At 42.4% G+C, this 22967-nt stretch overlaps 1 protein-coding gene across 1 annotated transcript in view; it reads right to left on the bottom strand.

Annotated features, from left to right (window-relative positions):
* Positions 1 to 22967, bottom strand: part of DSCAM (DS cell adhesion molecule) — a gene marked incomplete at its 5' end in the record, with an annotated part of 743491 nt that overhangs the window by 57208 nt on the left and 663316 nt on the right. The window contains 4 exons of the mRNA XM_060009865.1: positions 1733 to 1831; positions 3656 to 3819; positions 5075 to 5192; positions 11247 to 11400. Of these exons, the coding sequence (XP_059865848.1) occupies positions 1733 to 1831; positions 3656 to 3819; positions 5075 to 5192; positions 11247 to 11400 (535 nt within the window). The remainder of the gene's footprint in view (positions 1 to 1732; positions 1832 to 3655; positions 3820 to 5074; positions 5193 to 11246; positions 11401 to 22967) is intronic.

Raw genomic sequence — 22967 nt, 5'->3', positions numbered from 1 at the left:
CATGTGAGTGATGCATCTGGGTCAGCTCCCCCGTCCTATCCCGACGTCGCCACCTCCCTGCTGCCCTACGCATCAGGGGGATTGTACTTTCCTTCCATTTCCTTCATCTAAACCACTTCTAGGAAGCTTTTCTAACTCTTGGAGATGGGAACCCCCGTGTCAATGGCTTTGGCCACCCCTGTGCTTCAAGGACCCCTGGTCGCCTTTGCCTGGAAACCCTTCATTACTAAAGTTGGTTTCAACTCTAAAACCTTCTGCTCCGACACACTTCCTGTACTGCCTCTCCCATGAGAGGCAGTACAAGACTTCCTTTCCCCTGAGCCTGGAGTCCTAGGGTCCCTTGGACTCCTACCTCGGTGCCCCATTGTTTTTTTTCATAAAATGCTTCTCCACCTAGCCTAGAACCTCTGGTAGACCATTTCAATCAGGAGCCCGGTTTCACTCACTCTTGTGACTCCTCACCGCACTTACCCTGCCGGTCACCAGCTTTGCTGACCTGTGATCCACTTTTCTGCCCCACTGTCCAAGATCACTGGAGCGACTCAGTAAACCGCGATAACCGTGACCCCTACACTTCGTGCCATTCCTCTGCAGCTGGGGCCTTGCTCACGCTTAGCAATGGCTTCGCTTCTTGATTAATGACTCCCTGTGCATTTCCCACGGCAGATGTTACAAATCTTTCCCTCTCCTCAAGCCCACAAACACATCCTCACCCCTAATCGTCCAATTATTCAAAAAAAATAATCTCACCTTTCTCTTTGCCAAAAAAAGAAAGATCTTCCCCTTTGCCCAGTGGAGTGCTAATCAATGTTTAACAACTGGCTCTTGGGGAAGGAAAAAAAAAAAAAGCCCTGATGGGTAGCATTTCTGATTTCTGCAGTGTGTAAATATCCCCAGCCGGGCCGTGGTCATCGAGGGCAAAGTTGGGAAGAGGGGCGGCAACGTGCTCTCATGGGCTGGAGGGAGATGGCTCCAGACACCACTGGCCTCACCCTAAGACGCCCCTGTATTTCCTGTTGTCTTCTCGCCTTCCTCCTCTCTCAGAAGAAGGATGTCCTCTGCCGGCAGAACTCTATCCGTTATCCTTTCCCACCTGCTCTACGACCCCTTTTGTCCCGCGGCTCCTTAACCCCGTGCAACCTCAGTCTCCTCTGGGTTCTCTCCCTCCCCTTAGTCTACAACTTGCTCAGAATGTTCTCCCAATGCCACTTAGGCTGGGATCATCACGCTAACTCATTCCTTCAGTAGAAAGTCCCTTCATTCTTTGCTACTCTGTGCTAATTGCAAAAGCTTTGTGCAAATAGACCGCTCCCCATCTTTCAGTACTTTCTAAGTCAGAACAGTCATTGTGGTTACTTAACTGACGCACTGAGTACCTGAATGGATGGTACAGCGTTGACAACACGGGGAAGAAGCACAATGCAGCATCTTGGAGGAAGAGATGACCACATTTTTTTCTTTCTTTTTTTTGCATGTGTTAATATTTCACTCATATTGCATGCATGATACTCACCTTATGAATGGGATTCCTTGGATGAATGGGTGAGTTTCAACAAATACCATAAAAATAGATGTGTGGTTTTTTGCATAGGTAATGGAAGAATTAATTATATGATGAGTTTGGGGGAGAAAGAAACTAACACGTAACGGTTACTTGATAAATATGTGTCCCTTATCTGCCCGTGGATGATGACAATGAATCAACTGTTGTGGGCCACCTGTCTCTCATTACCTCTGATAGAACTGCCTCCGTTGTCCCCAGGAAGCCATGAAAGGGTGATGGAGGAAGAGGTGGTTTTGGAAACTGTTAGCCGAGGCTGATCTGGTGGAACTAGGGAGGAAACAGTTTTTAGAAAACAAGAATTAGTTGTTCCCATCTTCAGTCTTCTGTAACAGTCATTTACCAAATGATTTTTTAACAGCCATTTATTAAATAAGTGTTTCAGGTTGACAAAATACGCAATTCACTTCTGTCAAAATGTCTGTTTAGTTGAAATCCTGGGCTAAAGAGATAGAAGAGAATGATCCCATTATGTAAAGAAAAGTCAACCACATTTCTACTTGGATTCATTTCCTCATTCCCTCACCGATTCCTTACATTTCTGAGTGGCTCACCACTAACCGAAATCTTCCGTGAACTTACTAAGGATCCATGCATTATTTTACTCTGAAGTTCAGCCATGGTTCAAGTGAGAAAGATAAATGTCACTCACTTAGCTTTTCAGTTCTCAGCGATATGAAAGGGGGAGAGGAAGCCTGGCTAGTGGGAAAAAAACTGCAAAAATGTCCACTATTTCACGTACTCCCCTGCTCAAGAGGCAACACACACACACACACACACACACACACACACGCTCAGCTCTGAACTCAAAGGTGTGCCATTGAGTGGCAGCACAAAAACTTGAATCGTCACACAAGGTTTGAAGAATACATACTTCTAATCAATGGGCCTCAGTAATATTTTGGATTAGCTCTGCAGACAGCAATACTGAAGAAGTTTAGAAAGGTTATCCAAATTATATAGAAACCTTCTCATAAAATGTCCTTCTCTTTTCCTCCAAGAGAAGCCTGATATATTAACCCAAAGCCATGAAAAATGGATTCATCTCTTTAGAGTCATCATATAGTGTCTATCTCCAAAAATGCCCTGAAATCTCCTGACTTCAAGTGACTTGAAATTCCAGATCAATTTTGCATTATTTAAAAAAAATATATAGTTCTTCCCCTTCCCTCCCCTCCCATGGAGGACAACATTGGTTTTATTTTTTACTTGCTGTGATTTACTAATGTGATAGCACTTAAATCCGGAGACGTTACACTTTGATGTTTTCTAATAATTAAATATCACTGTGCATCTAAATTTGAACCCAATCAGTGGCCATCTGGGATTTTACCCATGATTTTAATTTGACAATCTTAAATTTGTCATGTGCTTTTGGTGTATGATATCAAGAAAAATTACATACACTGTATTAAATACACAATTAAACATTAATGCCCTACAGAGTTTTAGTTTGTGTCCTTTTCATATACATTGCATATGACAATTCAGTTAATTAGCATTCATAAAACACCTCAGTTCAGACTTTCTTCTTGCTGGTGTATTCTGGGTTACACTTGTACACGTGTGAAGTAAATCCTGCAATTAGTGGACATCATTAAGAAGGGCTTTTTCAGGGCTTCCCTGGTGGTGCAGTGGTTGAGAGTCCGCCTGCCGATGCAGGGGACATGGGTTCGTGCCCCGGTCCGGGAGGATCCCACATGCCGCGGAGCGGCTGGGCCCATGAGCCATGGCTGCTGAGCCTGTGCGTCCGGAGCCTGTGCTCCGCAACGGGAGAGGCCACAACAGTGAAAGGGTCGTGTACCACAAAAAAAAAAAAAAAAAAGAAGGGCTTTTTCAGCAATGCACACCTAAAGACAAATGAGACTAGGCTCCCTACGTGAAAAAATGTAAACAGTGTTATCTCCCAGGTTATGAATGCTTTTTATTTACTTTGATTTGTTTAATTATATTCTCCAAAATGAACATCCAAGTTTTCGTAATATGAAAGTAGCAATTAGCTCTTTATAAAGGCTGATTTTTAAATTTGTTCACTCTTTGCACACAGGCATACATACAAAAAGAAGCATCAGAAAGAGTCCCAAAACGTGGTACCTTGTACTTGTAAATTTAGAATAATTTCATCTGATCCCCAGTTGTTATTGGCGATGCAACTGTAATATCCAGAATCTTCCGCCTTCACCGTCCGGATGACGAAGCTGCCGTTGCTGAAGACGCTTCTCCGCCCATCAACCGTTACGAGGCTGGGTGTCCCGTTACTACCTCACGGGAAGAAAAAGGCGCAGATTAAAGAAATTACAATCCAAGTTAGCTGAGGTTGGGGAAAAGCATAAACACTCTTTCTGAAGCAAACAACCCATCTGGAAGGTTATATTGAGGAAGAACTAAACGATGATTATATGACAGAAACAGTCACATAGCTGAGTTGTGTCCTTGGTAAAAAGTGCTGTGTGGAAGCGAGGTCCGTGTGAAGTCCTGGCTACTGGCTGCATAGGTCAATGCTTGTATCCCAATGGGAATTGCTTCTGTGGGCAGACGTGTCATTTTGACCAGATCAGACAGGGACAACTAAATTTTGGGGTCGCTTGTAGATTCGCTTAAAGTTACAGTTGTTAATGATTTTGACATAAGAAATGAACTGTGGTATGCCAAGAGGGTGATGAGCTGACTTTCGTATAAAGAGAGTTCCCTTGGCGACATCTGTGGTCATCCCCACATCCAGTGGAATGCCACCGGACCTCGGGAGCTTACTTATTTCCTTCGTATTAACTGACTTAAAAGAGATGAGAAAGTGGTCACTGGGCCAAGACCATCATTTCAATAGTTTGTGTCTTTTAAGCATCTTTGTTTGAAAATAGGAACTCTTCCGAAACAATTTTATACCAAATCTCTAGGCTCATCAGTGAATTCCCAGCGCTTTATTTACATCTTAATTTCTGTCTCTGAATAAAGTTACTTAAAAAAGTTACACGAACAGAATCCATCTCGCCCATTTCCTCCCTTCCATCTCATCTGCTGTTGTTGTAATAATTCCTACTGAGCACGGAAAACCAGATTTTATATTAGCTAAGTCTTAATGCATTCCATTTCTTAAAGTTATTTCTCAGAGCATTTGAGTTAGTGTTAATTGGTCCGTTATCTTGGAAGGAGAAGAGATAAGTGCTAATTCTCCAGTCACTTTGGATACGTTCATCTCAGATATACAGGAGATTTTCATGATAAGGTACAGGAAGCTTCCACGGAGATTACTGGGCTGGCTAGACTATTCTCCTCGGAAGCATTGTCTTATGAATGTAAAGCTCAGAATTTTTAGAGAATTGACAAGATAGATCCGATCCTTTTAGTGTTAAAGCTGAGATTCTTCCGCCATCACCCTCAACCAGCTTCCTCTCTATCGCAGAAGAGTGGGTAGTTTTCCTGGAGCTTTCAAGAGTGTAAATATACAAAATTAGACCACCAGACTCAGCACGGTGTGTCTGATGTACTGAGGGCATACATTGGGTTACTGGTTACCTGTCTTTCATCCACTTTACCGCAGGAGAAGGGTCCCCAACAGCTTTACAAGGCAAGGCGATGTCTTTCATCCATGGAGTAGTCACCGTGCCACTGAAGGTCAGGATTCGTGCGGGAGCTGAACCACCAAACAGAGCAGAAGCCCAGTAACTACACAGAGTCATCTACACAGAGGCCAAGGTGATCCTCCCCAAGCCAGCAACACCCCAGAAAGGAGAGTGTATCTCTGCCAATCAATGTCACACCTGTCGACACTATTCTTGGTATCAGAGCGCATCTAAGGGATGTTCATTGTATGAACATACAAACTGCTGAAAACCCCTATTGTAGCATTTTATCCCCTTGTATTGACTAAACCACAAGGACCTCAAATGAAACACTTGGGGCTTCGTAAGCCCAGCAGCTCCAAGATGTGCTTTCTATGAGCCCAGTTATTTTTCAAAGCACTTATTAAGCAATTTCTCTCAATGCCCAAAACTGCACATTAAAACATACTCGTAATATCTGAGAGAATAGACAAAACAAAACATAAAGTCCCAAGACGGGAAGAAGTAAAACTGTAACGACTTCTATTTATCGATTTTGTGGTACTTTCCCGACTTTATTATATCAGCTCGATCTTCAGCACAAACGTTAAGGAAAACACATTTCCGGACTGGCCTCTCTTGAAGAACCACCGTTTGCTTGGGGCCGTGATTCAGATGCTGCAACAGGGGCATCTCCTGGGGACATGGGCCCTGGTACAATCCCAAAGTGGCTGCAGGGCCCAGGAAGTGGAGAGGAAAAAGCCCAGGGCAGCCCCATGTCAGCAGGGGCCTCCTTGGAGACCAGAGGGGCCCTGTACTGACAGGCTCCTAGTGCCACTTTCTTGGGTGAGACACAGAAGCTGACAGAGATGCCAAGATACGAGTCCTCCAGAGGTTGAATGATGTGCCCGGACTTTGCCTTTCACTGGGACACTGCTTTCTGGGCCACTCTCTAGAAGCTCAGCCCATCTGGATGCACAGACAAGGAGCCCACCGGTGGAAGGCAGCTCCAATCTGATGATGGACCCATAAAGATGGGACCAGTGTTGGCACCCCTGCACCATTTTGGGCTTGAGGGTTGAGACTGGCCGGCAGATGTGGGGAGAGGACTTCTCAGGAGAGTGCTGGAATGCCAGGAAAGGTGGAGTTCCCAGAGCCTGGTCTAGAGCACAAAGCTTTCATCACTGAGGTCTGCCAGACCGCTCTGATTTTTGTTGTTAGAGCAAAAGCCACCCATGTGTCTGAAGCAGCGTTCCCTGCCTGCAGGGGAAGCTGCAGCTCTTCCTCCTTAGAGAAGGGTCTTCGGAGGTGGCTCACGGATAGCACCCTTCACCTGGAAATGGAGTATTCCAGGGCAGAGCCCGCTTTATCACTTACTGACCTTTCTGATTTTCTGTCACGGTAACAAAAATATCCCGGGCAGGTAGCATCGGATTTCTGACATTGGAAGTTTGGCATTTTCCCTTTCAAACCCTTCAGACCATCCTTTTATGATGAGGAATATCCTTGCAGCAAAATGGGGGTGATTAGGGAAACCCAGCTAGAGTTGGGGGGCTTTCAAGCTTTCTAACAGCCCCTCCCCCTGTAAGAAATATATTTGACATTGAATCCCAGAAGCTGCACACCTAATGTGTGTGTAAATGAAAACACAGGTACGTAGAAAAGTTCCACACATTCATGCTTACTGTGTATGATGCATTCTGATATTATCTACTTTCTTTTCAAGCCTAGCTAGTCTAGCCCATTTGACTCTGTTTCATTTTAGTTCTTTAATATGCCGGCTGTAATGCCTAAAATTAATTCCAGGACTTATGAGTGGTTTTCCACTAGGCTTTTGAAAAACACTGGCTAAAACCACTTCATCTTCAAGCCCAGCACAGCCGCTTTCTAGAATTAATGTCCGTTTGTGGAAGCTGGAATTCACAGGATCCTACTCTGAAATTCTAAGACTAAGCAGACTGGAGCAGGCGAGAGAATTACCTAGCATCTTTGCCTGTGATGCTCTGTGATGCGGCAGATCTTGGGTGGGCTCCGGGGGTCTGTCTTTGAACAAGCACCTCAGGTGATTCTGATGAGAAACCGTAGCCCACTAGCAACCTGGACACCCCTCCCAGCTCCTGTGCTGCTCCAGCCACGGGCCATGTGCTCTGGGTCTCCCCCCACGCCCCAGCCCCGGCCCTGGGCTCCTTCCCAGGATGCCGTTCCCCCAGGACTGGGTGTGTGGTTTCATTCTGCTGCTCCCTGCATCAAAGCAGCAGCCCCTCTTCCTGAACTTCACCCTGGATTTTTGGACCCCCCAGATCTGCCACTGCTGCCAGCCTGCCTTTATCTTCCGACAACTGCAAAACAAGCGGCACCAGCTTCCTCAGCCTGCGGGTGGCCCCGTCTGTCCAGCTTGGACCTTTCGGCCGTTATGGTTTATGGTTTGCCAGGGTCTGGGGCTCCTGGGTGGTGCCTGCCAGCCGGACGTCTGCTCCACCCCGGAGGTGTTCCCTAGCTCAGCCCCTTTCTGGAAAACCCATGGAGATCAACCCTAACTCTGGGTGAACCCCATTTAAGCATGAGAAGCTGAACATTTCTGGAGAAATCCACGTACCCGGGAACCTGGGAACCCCCGTCGATTTACAGTCACCAACCTCACCTGGCCTCTCCACTCTCCCAGCCAGTGCCAGTTTCGTTAGTAAGTTTCCTCCCGCCTCTCTGCAATGATGACTTCCTGTTGTCCCTTCTTTTCTCAAACTTCTGGTCCTTCCTTCACAGCCCCAAACTGCCTGATACTTGATACAGAAACTGGAAGACCCCAGCCGGGAGCTTCGCATTTCCTGCCCCTGGATCTCGAAACCCCCTTGTGTTTCCTTCTCCAAAGCTCATCCCGCGGCCGTCGGCTCCTTATCTTGTATTACCCACCCCTCCCTGTCCATGGAGTCTTCCCACGGCCACACGGCGTGCTCTGCAGCTGACACGGTAAACCTCAGAAACCAGAGTCTTGCCTGGGGTGAGACCCTGCCCTCGCTCCCACTTCTCCTTCCTGTCACTTCTTCCTGGTGATATACGTTTAGAGAATGTTCTGCTCAGTCCCTCTGCTGCCCCACCTCCCATCCACTTTCTCCTGTCACCCGGTCCTTGAACCCCACCACAAATGCTCTCTGGAAGGTCCCTGAGGTCTCCCGCGTGGCCAGACCCAAGGGCACTGCCAGTCTTGCTTCCCTTGGTCTCCCGGCAGCAGCATCTCTGCCGAATTCCCGACGTCGCCCTCCTGGTCCTGCCCCTGCCTGTCTGGCCTGACACCCTCTTCTTTGCCAGCTCCCGGGCCTCTCCCTCCCCAGTGCAAGCCGACATGTGCTTCCAGCTACCCCTGGACCTGACTCTGCGCCTCCCTCTGCGGTCCAGGTGGGCTCTCCCCAGCCCAGGTGTGAGGGGTGCCTGGGTGCCAACCCCACTCCTTCTCTGCCTCCTGCCAGATGTCTCTGAAGAGTCAGGACTCGCCCAATGGCACAGGATCTCCAGTGGATGGCTCTCAGTCACATCAGACTGGATGTGTCCAAAATGTCCCCATATCCTTTCACCTGCCTCACAAACCCCTTCCTCCACGGTCATCCTCTCCAGTACATGACACCACCACCTACAACAACGCGCGCTAGATTTGCTTGTTCGTTCCGGCTCTCCCCCTGTCCCCCGCATATCGTCCACTGAGTCCCATCACTTCTACACCCAGGACACACCTTTCAGGCCCCTCTGCTACCACGCTAGCCCAGGCCACACTGCCTGGCTGCTCGGGCTCCTGTCTGGCCTCCTGTGTTTCCCACCTTTACCTCCCTGTGATCCACTCAGGATATAGACATCAGCATGGTCTTCAAACACACCTGCCATTAGTTGTCACGAGTACACCTACTGATGGAAGATGTCAGCGATGGAGAAACCTGACGTGAAGTGCACAACTCTATTTACTAGCATCACAATTTCTCCGTAAACCTAAAGCTGTTCTAAGAAGACATCTTAATCCACGTGCACACACAAAGATAGGATCACGTCCCTCCTCTGGCTCAGACTCCACAGTGTCTTTCCATTTTGCTTAGAGTCGAGTCTGAAATCCTTAACACAGCCTTGAAGGCCTAGCCCTGCCAGGCCTTTGCCTTCCCCCTGGCTCTCCTGAGACCACTGCCCCCTCCCCAGACCCACGGGTCCAGCATCCAGACCTCCGACACACGTAACTCTTCCTAGACTGGAGGCCTTTGAACACTGGGACGCATCTTCTTCCCTTGCCACGTAACTGCATTTACTTGTCCTTGGGTGGCCAAGGCTCTAAGTGGGGTCTGTTCCAAAGGGGGTTCTCTAAAGCATTTATTGACGTTTGCAATTATACATGTATCTTTGTGATGCTCTGTTTACTGTGTCCCCACCCGATTTTGAGCTCCAAGAGGGCAGAGAGTAAACACGTGTGTTGTATATACTCCTTAGAAGAGACTCCTGTGTGCTCACCGCACCCTGTTTCCTTTTCATTCTGGACATTCAGCCTGGCTTCATCTCCAAGCTCTGCTCTGAAATTAGGTGCGACCCATGTTTCATTCTATACAATGGAATATGGGTAAAAATGAAGTAAACACGTCCACATCTGGCCGGTGAAAACCTTCTTTATGAGACTCCATGCTCTCTTTCTCCATCTACATGGCTGGACATAAAGGACCCAGGATCTCAAATCACAAGGTGGAAGAGGCCAGGATCCCTGAGTCACCATGTGGAACGAGCCACCCAGGAAAGCCACCCAGTCCAGAAACATCTGTTTTGGTCTGGGTTATCAGGTTAAGTCACTGACACTTACAGGATTTTTTGCTACAGCAGTCAGGCTCCCTTGACAAAATCACCCCTGTACTGCTAGCATAATGCCTGACATACACCAAGCGCTCAAAATGGTTTATTAAATGACCAAATGGCACCCGATATCCCCAGACAAGTCCTATTCCCGTGGAAGTAGCCACTTTCCAGTTGTTTGCCCTCTACCTTAGCCAAGCCATTCCTGGCTGGGTCTGGAGACGTAACATTGAATGAACAAGAGTACAGAAGAGGTGAGGCTATCTCTAACCCTACATCATATGTTGCATTTCTTTGTTTTAAATCCCACAGTCCTGATGCCCTTTGATAATCACTGTTTTCTAAGCGTTAGAAAGTGTATGTTGGGGGTAGCTGGATATTATGATCAAACAGTACAAGAGACAAAAAAAATCCACCATTTATATTCCTCACCAACAATACACTTATTTCCTATTTGAACGTATGTTCAAAATGTGACACCACTCTCTTTTTCCTTCACCACTTTATTCTGCCTCTTTCTTAGCTGTCACATTACCAGCATGTTATCAAGCACTCTTAGAGGGCAAGTTGGAATCTTGTAATGTTTATTTTCTCTTTCAGGCACGTAGAAACCTTATGAGTAATAAACTGCCAATGTGGCGTATTCCCAAACCCGGGACAACTCCTATCGGCCTGGAATTGTGAGGTAAACGCATTTATTCATGACAAGGGCGAATTTAGGGGGACTCTAACCGCCACATGGTAGCAATGACCAGAAGTAGAATAAGTGGAATAATTCTGTGTCTATACGTGCTTTTTAGGGCCAGATTTAACATTTCAACGTGAAGATATTATATTCACTTTTAGGAACTTTTTCTTCTTAAAGCAAACTTCCTTTTGTTCCTTAAGGTCTTTGTATACAGCATTCCATCAATAGAAGAAGAACTAATGATTGTCTTACATTCATAGGTCTCTAAATTCCATAGACCAAAAAATAGACATTTCTCTTTAAGAAGCACCAGACCTGATTTTGAAGATACTAGAACTTGCTTGGGAAGCTGTTATGCAGTGATTTTCACCTACCCAAAGGGGTGAATGGGGGCTCTTTCTCCTAATTTCCCTCAAGGCACTGGAAGTTGTAAAGCCACTCATCCTTAGGAGGATGCTTTCCTGATTTGCACAAAAGCCCAGTGCCAGCTAGCAGCAAATCTATTTCTTGGGCTGAAATGTGATAACACATGGTATTCTGGTTTACTTGATCTTTAGGGCATTTTAAGCTTTATTTCAGAGAGAATAGTGACTTAAAACCAGTCGAACAGTCACAGGCAATGAGGCCCTTACCATAATGGGTGGCATACCTTTAGCTACTGGCTCCACTGTGATGATTTCACTGCTGTTGCCTCTCCCGGCTGAGGTCACGGCCACCACCCAGACGCTGTACTGCCGATTCCGACTCAGGTTAGGAATTCTGTAGGAAAATGAGTCAGGAGAGGCTTCAAACTCGCTGATCACCTGTGAGAGGAGACATAAATGTTCCCACATTCAAGGAGGCCAATGGCACAAATGGATCTCCTAAAGGAATGCTTATTAACACATTATCTGTTATAAGAAACAAAAGCCACCTCTCATCCCTCTCTAAAAGGCTGGATCTGCAATATCTACATAGTCTGAATTTGTCTATGCAGCAGCTATGACAGCCACCAATGAGTAATTTAACCCTTTACATTATGGGTCACGGCACGGCTGTTTTGTGCTGGGGTGGAATAACAAGAACCAAATGGACCATTCTACCTGAGACAACCAAAGAACACACAAAATATAGGAAACAACCTTAAAGGCATTGCACATCAGGTAATGAAGGAGAGTGATCATCTCCCTGAAATATGGGAAATAAATGAGGTGAGGCCAACAGTTGCAGGGTTGCTACATTTTTGTGAGAGTTGCCAGGCCATGGCACAGAGAAGGGAACCCAGGAAGAGTCCAGCAGCCTCCGTGAGTCAAGGAGACAGAGCTGAGAGCCTGGAAGAGGGCTGGAGTCCCCAAGACAGAGCACCGGGAAGACAGCTACATGGAGAAACTGAAGAGAGTCCCACTGGGTCTTCAGCTGAGCAGATGTGTGCATGAGGAGAAACTATCTGAGGCCAGGGAAAGAACCACCTGAAAGGATTGGACGTCCCGGTGCTCAGCTTTCACGCAGGGCTGGGAATAGTGCCTGCTCCCACCAGCCAGACTGGAAGCGCTCGAGATCCATGGAACCATTGGACATAGTGCCTAAGGGTCTTACCTTGGTGGTGGGGAATAATTAGCCCTAGACTGAACACCATACTGGTATCGCCTAACAAATATTAAACACAAGATTCATAAAGATCAAACTGTCATCAAGGAACTGAACTGCATCTAAGAATAAAAGTCAAAATTTTTACAGGAATAAAAATATCCAGTACCCTGTAAGGTAAAAGTCACAATGTTTGGCATTCAATAAAAATTTTCTAGATATGAATAACCCAACTATCTAGCAACTTGTGAACAGATAAAATGTTTTGCATCCAAACAATGGAGGATTATTCAGCAATAGAAAAAATGAAGTACCAATACATGCTTAACTTGGATGGGTCTTGAAAACATTATACTAAGTGAAAGAAGCCAATCACAAGAAACTATACACTTATGGTTACCTTGTATGAAATGTCCAGAATAGGCAAATCCCCAGAGACAGAAAGTAGATTAGTGGTTGCCAGGGGCAGGGTGGGAGAGAGGAGGACCGGGGATAGATTGCTATTGGGTATGGGTTTTTCTGGGGGGGATTATGAATGTTCTAAAATTAGATAATGATGGGGATTGTGCAACTCTCTGAATATTCTAAAAGCCACTGAATTGTATACTCTCAAAGCATGAATTTCATGGTATGTGAATTATAACTCATAAAAGCTATTATAATGGATGGAGCTAGAGATTATCATACTAAGTGAAGTAAGTCAGAAAGAGAAAGACAAATACCATATGATTGATATCATATGTGGAATCTAAAAATAGGACACATGTGAACTTATCTATGAAACAGACTCACAGACATAGAGAACAGATTTGGTGGTTGCCAAGGGAGAGGGGCGTGAGGGAGGGATGGATTGGGAGTTGGGGATTAGCAGATGCAAACTAGTATATATAGAACGGATAAACAAAAAGGGAACTATATTCAATATCCTGTGATAAACCATAATGGAAAAGAATATGAAAAATAATATATATATGTATAACTGAATCACTTTGCTGTACAGCAGAAATTAACATCTTTTTTAACATCTTTATTGGAGTATAATTGCTTTACACTGTTGTGTTAGTTCCTGTTGTATAACAAAATGAATCAGCTATACGTATACATATATCCCCATATCCCCTCCCTCTTGAGTCTCCCTCCCACCCTCCCTGTCCCACCCCTCTAGGTGGACACAAAGCACCGAGCTGATCTCCCTGTGCTATGTGGCTGCTTCCCACTAGCTATCTCTTTTACATTTGGTAGTGTATGTATGTCCATGCCACTCTCTCACTTTGTCCCAGCTTACCCTTCCCCCCCTTCCCCCCATCCCCGTGTCCTCAAGTCCATTCTCTATGTCTGTGTCTTTATTCCTCCCTGCCCCTAGGTTCTTCAGAACCTTTTTTGTTTTTAGATTCCATATATATGTTAGCATATGGTATTTGTTTTTCTCTTTCTGACTTACTTCACTCTGTACTACCATATGACCCAGCAAACACAACACTTTAAATCAACTATACTTCAATAAAATAAATTTTTAAAAAGCTGCTATAAAAAATTCCACAAGGATGATTATAATTTTTGTGAATTTCTGTTTGAATAATCATAATAATAATAATAATAAATCCCACAAGGACTCAGAGGCAAAAAAAAAAAAAAAAAAAATCCAGAAATGCAAAGAAACAAATAAGAAAACAGGACTCGTGAAAAAAATAAAATTTAATCAATCAAAATTGACCCATAGGGCTTCCCTGGTGGCCCAGTGGTTGAGAGTCCGCCTGCCGATGCAGGGGACGTGGGTTCATGCCCTGGTCCAGGAAGATCCCACATGCTGCGGAGTGGTTGGGCCCGTGAGCCATGGCTGCTGAGCCTGCACGTCTGGAGCCTGTGCTCCACAATGGGAGAGGCCACAACAGTGAGAGGCCCACGTACCACAAAAAAAAAAAAAAATTGACCCATAATTGACACAGATATTAGATTTAGCAGACAAGGGCATTAAAACTGTTATTATAATTGTATTATAACCAGATATTAAAAAATCTAAATAGATACATGAATGATATAAAAAGACCCAAGTCAAACTTGAGATGAAATTACAATATGTGAGATGAAAAATACACTGGATTAGATTATTAGCAGATGAGATCTTGCAGGAAAAAAAAAAGGTTAGTGAACTTGAAGATATATTAATAGGTGGAACACAGAGATAAAAGAGAATACAAAATTTAACACAGCATTCGTGAGCTATGGAACAACACCAAGCAGCTTAACATACGTGTAATTGGAATCACTAAAAGAGGCAGGATAGAAAAAACATTTGAAGAAATAGTGGCTGAAAATTTTCCAAATTTGATGAAAACTATAAACCCAGAAAACCAAAAATCTCAATAAAACCCAGCCACAAAAATATGAAGAAAACCACACCAAAGCACATCATAATCAAATTGCTCAAAACCAGTGATAGGGAGAAAATCTTAAAAGTAGCCAGAGAAAAGATATATTATATATGCAGGCACAAAAATAAAGATGTCACAGACTTCTTGTCAAAAACAATCCAAGTGCTATAGTCTGAATGTCCCCCCTAAATTCATATACTGAAACCACACTCCCAAGGTGTGGCTTTTGGGAGGTGAAGGGCACCCATGGGATCAGCGCCCTTATAAAAGAGGCCCAAGAGACCTCCCTTGCCCCCTTCTGCCATGTAAGGATACAATGAGGAATCTGCAAACGGGAAGAGGGCTCTTACCTACCATGATGGTACCATAATCTCAGATTTCTAGCCTTCAGAACTGTGAGAAATAAGCCTCTGTTGCTTAAAAGCACCCAATCTATGGCATTTTTGTCATAACAGCCCACGCTGACTAAGACACCAAGTAGGAAGACAGTGGAACAACAGTGTCAAAGTTTTGAAAGAAAAAAGTCAACCTAGAATTCTATATTCAACAAACATATTTTAAAATGAAAGAGATTAAAAGACTTTTTCAAATATAGAAAAAGCTGAAAGAATTAATCATCGGCAGAGCCACACTACAAGAAATGTTAAAGAAAGTTCTTCAGGCAGAAGAAAAATGATACCAGGTAGAAATATAAGCTTACACAAAGGAATGTAACATACCAGAAATGGTAACAATGTAAATAAATACATATGATCTTTTATTATTTACATCTCATTAAAAGATAATTCATAATTAAAAGATAATAAAAATGTAGTGTGGGGTCCATAAAATATATAAAAGTAAAATGTATAAAAACAATCGCACAAATGTTAGGAAGGGAAAAAAAATGGAAGCGTGGTATTGTAAGGCTCTCAAACTGTACGTGAAGTACATAATATCACTTGAATGTAGAATGAAAAGGCATTAATCCCAAAGAAACCACTAAAGTTACAAAATAAGAGTAAAATAAAACTAATGAGACAACAGAAAATAAAATAGAATTATAAAAAATATTCAGTTGATCCAAAGAAGTCTAAAAAGGAGTAAGGAGGAAACAAATAGGACAATAAAAAAGTAGCAAGATTATAGATTTAAACCTACGTCGATATACCTATAATTATTTTAAGTGTAAATGATCTAAAATCCTAATTAAAAGCAGAGATTTTGAGACTGGATATAAAAGTAATACCTAACTATATGCTGCCAACAAAAAATGCTTTTCAAATATAAAAATACAAGTAGGTCAAAAATAAAAGGACAGAAAATCTATCCCAGGCTAACACCAATCAAAAGAAAGTTGCAATGGCTATATTAGTATCAGACAAAGTAGATTTATGGGCAGAGAATATTACCACTGATAAAGAAAGTAATTTTATAATGATAAAGGAATCAATTCATCAAGAGGACACAACAATCCTAAACATCTATGAACTTAATAACAAAATAGCAGTCAAGGCAGACAAACATAGAAATTAGTACTGAGAAACGGGGTGCTGCTGTAATAAATACCTAAAAATGTGGAAGTGGCTTTGAAATGGGTAGAGGCTGGAGGAGTTTTGAGGCTGGTGATAGAACAAGCTGAGATTGCCATGAGGTGCTCACCAAAGGTGATTCTGGTGAGAGCTCAGAAAGAAAAGAGGAGAGCTGAGGGAAAAGTCTCAGTCTTCTTAGAGAATACGCAAATAATAATGAGCAGAATGCTGGTAGAAATGCGGATGGTAAAGGCCATTTTAGTGAGGTCTCAGGTGGAAATCAGGAACATGTTATTGGACAACGGAGAAAAGGCAATCCTTGTTACAAAGTGGTAAAGAACCTGGCTGAATTGTGGTCATGTTCTAGTATTTTGTGGAAGGTAGAACCTGCAAGTGATGAAATTGGATGTTTAGCAGAGGAGATTTCTTAACAAAGTGTTGGTTCCTACTGACAGTGGTAGTAAAGTTGAGAAGAGAGACATAAATTGAAGAAGGAATTGGTAGCCCAAAAGGAACTAGAACTTAAAGATCTGGAAAATTCTCAGCCTATCCATATTGTAGGGAAACTGAAGTCCAGAGTAAGTGACTCACTGAGGTCACTGTGCCAGACAAGGGTGAGCAGAGACTCAAGCTCAGGGCTTCTGATTCAAGTCCAATGCTGCTTCCTCACACCCCATGCTGCCAATTGCAAGCAATCAAACACGTGAAGAGCTTACTTTTACCCTTGTGAGCTGTAAAGTAAACCTTATGTAGGTCACGAGGCTGCATAAGCTGCAGCCCCAGCTCTGCAATTAAACAGGGGACACAAGTGTTAATATACCTCCTAATTGTCACAAAACCTATGCTCTCTCAACAAAAAAATAATGTCAGAGAATTTCCCATTGTCAACTATTTAACATACAGATACCTAGTGCAGATGATTAAAGGGAGACTATGGGACTCTTGCACAGAGTGCTCAGATGTGCATACGTGCTAGGGTGCATCTGTGCATCTGTACTCCACTTGCCCCACTTTAGCCACCCAACCCCCATCCCCTTAGGCATACCAGCCTGACTCCGTGATAGAAAATCATGGGGAACATTAATTCCTCTAGAAGTTCAGAGGGAATTTGACTTGTTTCCTGGAAAACCAAGAAGACAATCCCAAGACTATGTGTACTTGTGTTCTGTAATGTTCGAAGGCAATGTTCTTGCCAAATTAATTTTACAAAGCTTACGATGTGCAAATTATAACAATTGCGCTTACTGAACATTCAGCTTCAACAGAGCTTTAAAATATATTTACAAAATTTTCCATGAAGAGTGCAGAGTCCTTAGTTAAAGCTCAATCATTATCCTGTCTATAAGCTACAATTGGCCCTTATTTAGTTAGGTTTTACCTGAAACATACCTGAAAATTACCTGAGCATAGCTAAAATCAATGATAAAACTATGATTTCTTATGCAACGATATCTGTTTCACCATTTACAGAGAAGATTAACCAAAAGTTGAAGTAAAAGAGGTTTATTTATAAAAACTTCCCCCAGTTGGAATGACCTTTCTCTAAGGATTAGGATAGAAAATTAGAGTCAAGCTATTCAGGGGTTCCTACTGGTTATTTGGGAAAATTGGTTGCACTGGTGCTGCCACTATGCTCCCCTGATGACTGCCATAAAATTGGGCACCAGTTTTTTGGTCTCAGTAGCAGGGCAAGCAGAAAATTGACTGAACAATTTAAATAATTGAAGAGTTGATTCGTTTTCTTTGTTATATATGTAACTGGATATTAAATGTGACTTTTCCTGTTATCATGAAGTTTTAGCAGTGTCCTTAAGAGGTGAGAATAGTCCCAAAGATGCCAGTACTTTCTTTCCTTACAAAAATGTGAGACCACCTATGCAGGGATTTCTGATTCTAATGTTCTGACCGTCACTTATCTCTGGGTCCCGTAAGAAGCTGAGTCAAGAATAGGATATTTTTGTTGAGAGATGTCTGTGTACATTCCCACCTATGGGCGGTAGGGGCCTTTGAACTCACCGTGGAGATAGGTGAGTCACATGTGAGAAGGCTAAAGGCTAGCCCTGCTCACAAAAGCAGAGAAGGCTGTGCTAGGACTAGCTGTCACTTGCAGGTGCTTGGTTAAGGATGCTCACACGTGGACGCTGTGAGGGAGAGCAAGGCTAGCTGTCTCCAGAGGGATGCCCGCAGGTATGAGATGTCTCCAATAGAGGGGGGTACTGAAAATTATATAATATTTGTTTTAAAGAGCATTACTTATCCATAGATGGTGCAAAATTCAACCATTGCTAACAAGTTCAAGAGGTGGCAACAGGTAAGAGAAAAAGAGTTAATGGGGAAAATGTTAATCAGAAACCCATTCAGGGTAGTGAAGCAAATCTATTTGTTTAAACTCTTCTCAATGCTCAGCCAAACATGTTTGTTCTGGGAAAGAGGGAGGATGAGTATTACTTCCTTATGGGACATTTTCCTTAAAATTTTATATGATGTATAATAGCATTGATTATATTTACATTTCCTTAATTTTCTTCTTATTGGATACCAGATTTTCCAACACAAGGATTGAATCATGTTTAAACTGACTTGCCAATTTCTACCTGCATTCCATTGTATGATATTACCTCCCAAATACTGGGAATGCTCAGTGAGAGGGATTGATTTTACTTCTGGATTTTTCCTGATACTTCAGCTAGGCTGATCCTTCAAAGACTTTGAAGCATTAAATGAGCATGGAGGGATAGAATGGAAAATAGAATAGAAAATAACAAAGCAGAGCTACATTCTAAGGGCAACAAGATAGGAAATGGTAGCATAAAGAAACACAAACTCCCAGTGTAGTTTCTCAGGGATGAATGAATCAAATTTGTCAAAAGGAGAAATTTATGGGGAGGGGGAGAAAGACACTTTTCTCTATATTTAAATATCTAAATATTTAATTTTTTTCTGGTAGATCTTTAACTCTCTAGTCTCATCATTTTCAGAGTCAGGATAGAGATATTAGCCATTCCAGAAGATTTTATTATTCCTACAATATGAATTAACCTTGAATGGATTACTATAGTTGGGCTAAACCTTTGTTTTAAGGGAAGGCTTGTGTTACTTCATGACCTGTGGGAATACAAAACCAAGCAACATGAAGAAAGCTCTGATGCCAGGTATATGACTTGTGTATGCTTGGTTCTTGATGGGAAATTCTGCCCCACAGCTCATTTCTAATTCTGGTCAGTGCCAGCATGATGGAGCAGACAGGGCATTTGTGGATTGGGGTGGCCAATGTTCTGTGCCCATCATAAATTCCTGTTAGCCATTTGAGAAAAGGTTGTTCTTTCTCATCTAAAAAGTATTTAAATATGCTGATTCTATCAGAATCCAGAGTTAACTGACATTGATTATTAATTAATCACTCTCAGTTGCAATCCTCCGAGTGGCAGCCGAGTTATGTATTTCTTGGTCCATCAGAGATTGTTGAATAAGAAGAACAGGGTTGTTCTCTTTGGCTGGTGTCACGGAACAGGGACAGTCCATAGTTTTCTTGAGGGAAGACTTCGGTATTCTTTCAAGACACACACTTAAATTATAAAATGTGTAAGTAGTTTATCTATTGAGCTAAATATCGTACTTCAAATCAAATGTTCATGGGTTTTTGCTCTGGGAGGTAGTTGGGGTATTATGCCAACACCATTGCACTGGAAGTGTGGAGGCTGATGTGATTAGAAATATGTGTATGATGAGGCTTGACAACAGGTACAGGACATCTGGGGCCAGTCATACAAGCTCGCTGGACTACAGACCTTTCCTTTGGGCTGTGCAGATGCTCTTAATACAATGCCTAGTAATAATAAAAGCTCATAAATTGTTGCTGAGTTTGAATTCATAGACATTTATTGAATTCAATTCCATTGTATAGATTATAAGGTAAGTTTGCTCATCAAGGAAGGAGCTATAACCATGGTTTGGCAAATGGAGGAAAAATTAAAATAAGGCAACTGACAGATTCCTACTAAAATCTAGAAATAAAATCATTTGAATTCCCTTCCTAAAACTATCCCTGTCATAGCCAAGGACATGAATTCACATTTGTAAAATGCCTAGGAAAATAAATGGGAACTTCATGCATTTGTTTTAAAAAAAATTTATAGCAAGTTTTTACAAGGCTTCTGACATGCTTGCCTCCCTAAAATTGTACCCAGAGTGGAAAATACAGCTAACGATATTCACCTTTCGACACTCAAGCCAGAGAGCTCACATTTCCAGTGTTCTGCCTTCCTGTGTTATGGCTTTAGGTCTGGGGGGTGGAGTCATGCATTTCTGAGGAACTCAGTAGTATCCTCCTCAAAATGATGTGAAGGTTGCTTAGGTTAGTCTTATCCTAGTGCTTTAATATCACCCCATGAAAAGGCGAGGAACAGCATCTTCCAGTCCTACTTTCACTCCAGAATTATTCTTGTCTTGGGATGCTGGTGTATTGTTTTTCCTTTCATGTCTAAGATACTTTTTAACCAGTAAATAAGATAAAATTAGCCACAATGAGCTACTTTAAATGCTCTTTAGTAATTTCTATAAAACTGGATGTTTACCCAATAGTGGCTGAATCCATTTTCAAATCTCTTACACTATTTAGCTGAACAGATGAACTTGTAAAGCCTTCTTTAATCCCCTCAATCAGGTGTTATATTTTCCCTTTGTTTATATGTCCCTTAGGGTCCTTATCATTATTGCCCTTTGGATTAGTCTCCATGTAATAGTTTTTTTCTCATTTCTTTTCTGTGGTTGATTTCTAGTTACATGCCGGTGTGGTTAGAAAAGATGTTTGAAATAATTCCCATACTCTTAAATATGTTGAGGCTTGCTTTGTGTCCTAGTATGGGGTCAATCCTAGAGTGCCCTTTGGATTATAATCTTGTATGTTCTTACCATCACTCCCCCATGGATGCTTCAAGCTCTCTGAGTGGGCCTTGCCTCACCCTCCGCCCTCCACTTATCCCCCAGGGATCTAGGCTAGAACGTCGCATGGTCGGGACCCACTAACCACTCTTTGGAATGGACTGAGAAATGTCTGTTGTCTTAGTGACTTTAATAATGACCTATAATTTATTTGACCACAACAGAAAAATACGTGTAGAGGATGACTATGGAGTCACAGGCTGCTCAGATCAAATTATTCAGCATTTCTGATGGATATAAACAGAATTCCACTTTAAAAAATTTCAAGTAAGTTTTTAATGAAACACTAATTCTATCAAAGAAATATGGTACTTGAAAAAGTTTTAACATCTAATTATTAACATCCTATTTAAAAAAAATTGAATGCTATGATTTCAGAGATAGAATGTTCACAGCAGTGATTAAAAAAACCTCCAAAGCAGAATAAACAAAATGATAGCTCTTTTAATTATAGGGCAATGACTCTTTCAGAGCATATAAAATCTTTCTGTTTAGTGGCAGAGAAATAGCCTCAGTTACATGAAGAATAAACAGCTGGATCAATTTAAGATTTATCTCTTTTAAGATTTCTATGTATAATACATTTTGATCTGATTTCCATTTTATTTCATTATTTTCATCTCTAGAAGAAGATAATACAGCACAAAGATCTTCCTAATGAAATAGACTAAGATGGCCAGCTCTCATAGAAATAATAGCATATTAAAGCTACTTGTTTTATCTTAGTCAATTTTGGTGGTTTCCTCTGTACTTTACCAAGATCACTCTATTGGCTATTATATAAATGGCTACGGGCTACTTTTAAGAAAGACTTCCAAATATAAAATATTTTAATTTGGGTCTCCCAAATATAAAAATTATTGTTATAATGTTCTGCAAGTGAATTAAAGTTGATATGCAGAAAAGGCATGAAAGAAACTAGTTTCTCCATGCTATTGTTTAGAATCAGGGCATTGTCCCAATAGACAGACTGACATTACAGGATGCTTATATTTCCCACTCTCTTTCAAACAAAATCACCTCCATTTAGTACAGTTTTGTTTTATCCTTTCCCTGTTGTCATACCATCTGCCATACAAATGATCTCTCTGTAAAAAGGCTTTATTAATTTAACTTGATTGCTATCAGCTATTCAACAAATTTTGCACAAAAGAACTGGTTTAGCATTACATAACTTCTCACAATATAAGAAAGAAATTGTGAGAAAGGCTGTTCTAGGTAATAAATGTAATAGAGGTATAATATATAGTTTTGGGGAAAAAATAGCCATTCTTAATTCTTAATTGAAAACGATCTGAAGCCATTTATTTCCTTAAATAGTACCCCATGTCTGTATCAGACCAAGTCAAAAAGATGATATGTTTTCAAAGCTGGAATCTTCCAAAAACTCCAAAAGCTAGTTGATCAAAAGGGCATTTTCAGGCTTCCCTGGTGGCGCAGTGGTTGAGAGTCCGCCTGCCAATGCAGGCGACATGGGTTCGTGCCCCGGTTCGGGAGGATCCCACATGCCGCGGAGCGGCTAGGCCCGTGAGCCATGGCTGCTGAGCCTGCGCGTCCAGAGCCTGTGCTCCACAACGGGAGAGGCCACAACAGTGAGAGACCCGCGTAATGCAAAAAAAAAAAAAAAAAAAAAAAAAAAATGGCATTTTCATCTGTGGCTACTTTGGAAGCAGTGGAGAAGTTTACACCGCTGTCTAGTCGGAATGAATGGCAGTTCAAAGCCAGAATGTGTATTGGCAATTTATCTGCAAAATTGGGCAGGCAATCTTGTGAGACTGGGCTTGAAGAGTGATTTTTAGGGCTTGTTTCTGTACAGAAATTCCATTTGAATAAATGATTCTGCTTCCCTTTGTTCAATAAAGTCCAAAATCGGGCTCAGGATTTTAAAGGCCAAGCTTTCTCCCAACCTTAGCATAGGGGTCACCTGCATTTTGACCTATTATAGCAACTGGACAGCTTCACTTTATGCCCAATGATACT

Source organism: Delphinus delphis, chromosome 4 (genome assembly GCF_949987515.2).
Source record: "Delphinus delphis chromosome 4, mDelDel1.2, whole genome shotgun sequence".
Classification (NCBI taxonomy): domain Eukaryota; kingdom Metazoa; phylum Chordata; class Mammalia; order Artiodactyla; family Delphinidae; genus Delphinus; species Delphinus delphis.
Note: the sequence above shows the minus strand (reverse complement) of the source record. Positions and strands in the feature narration are given on the sequence as shown.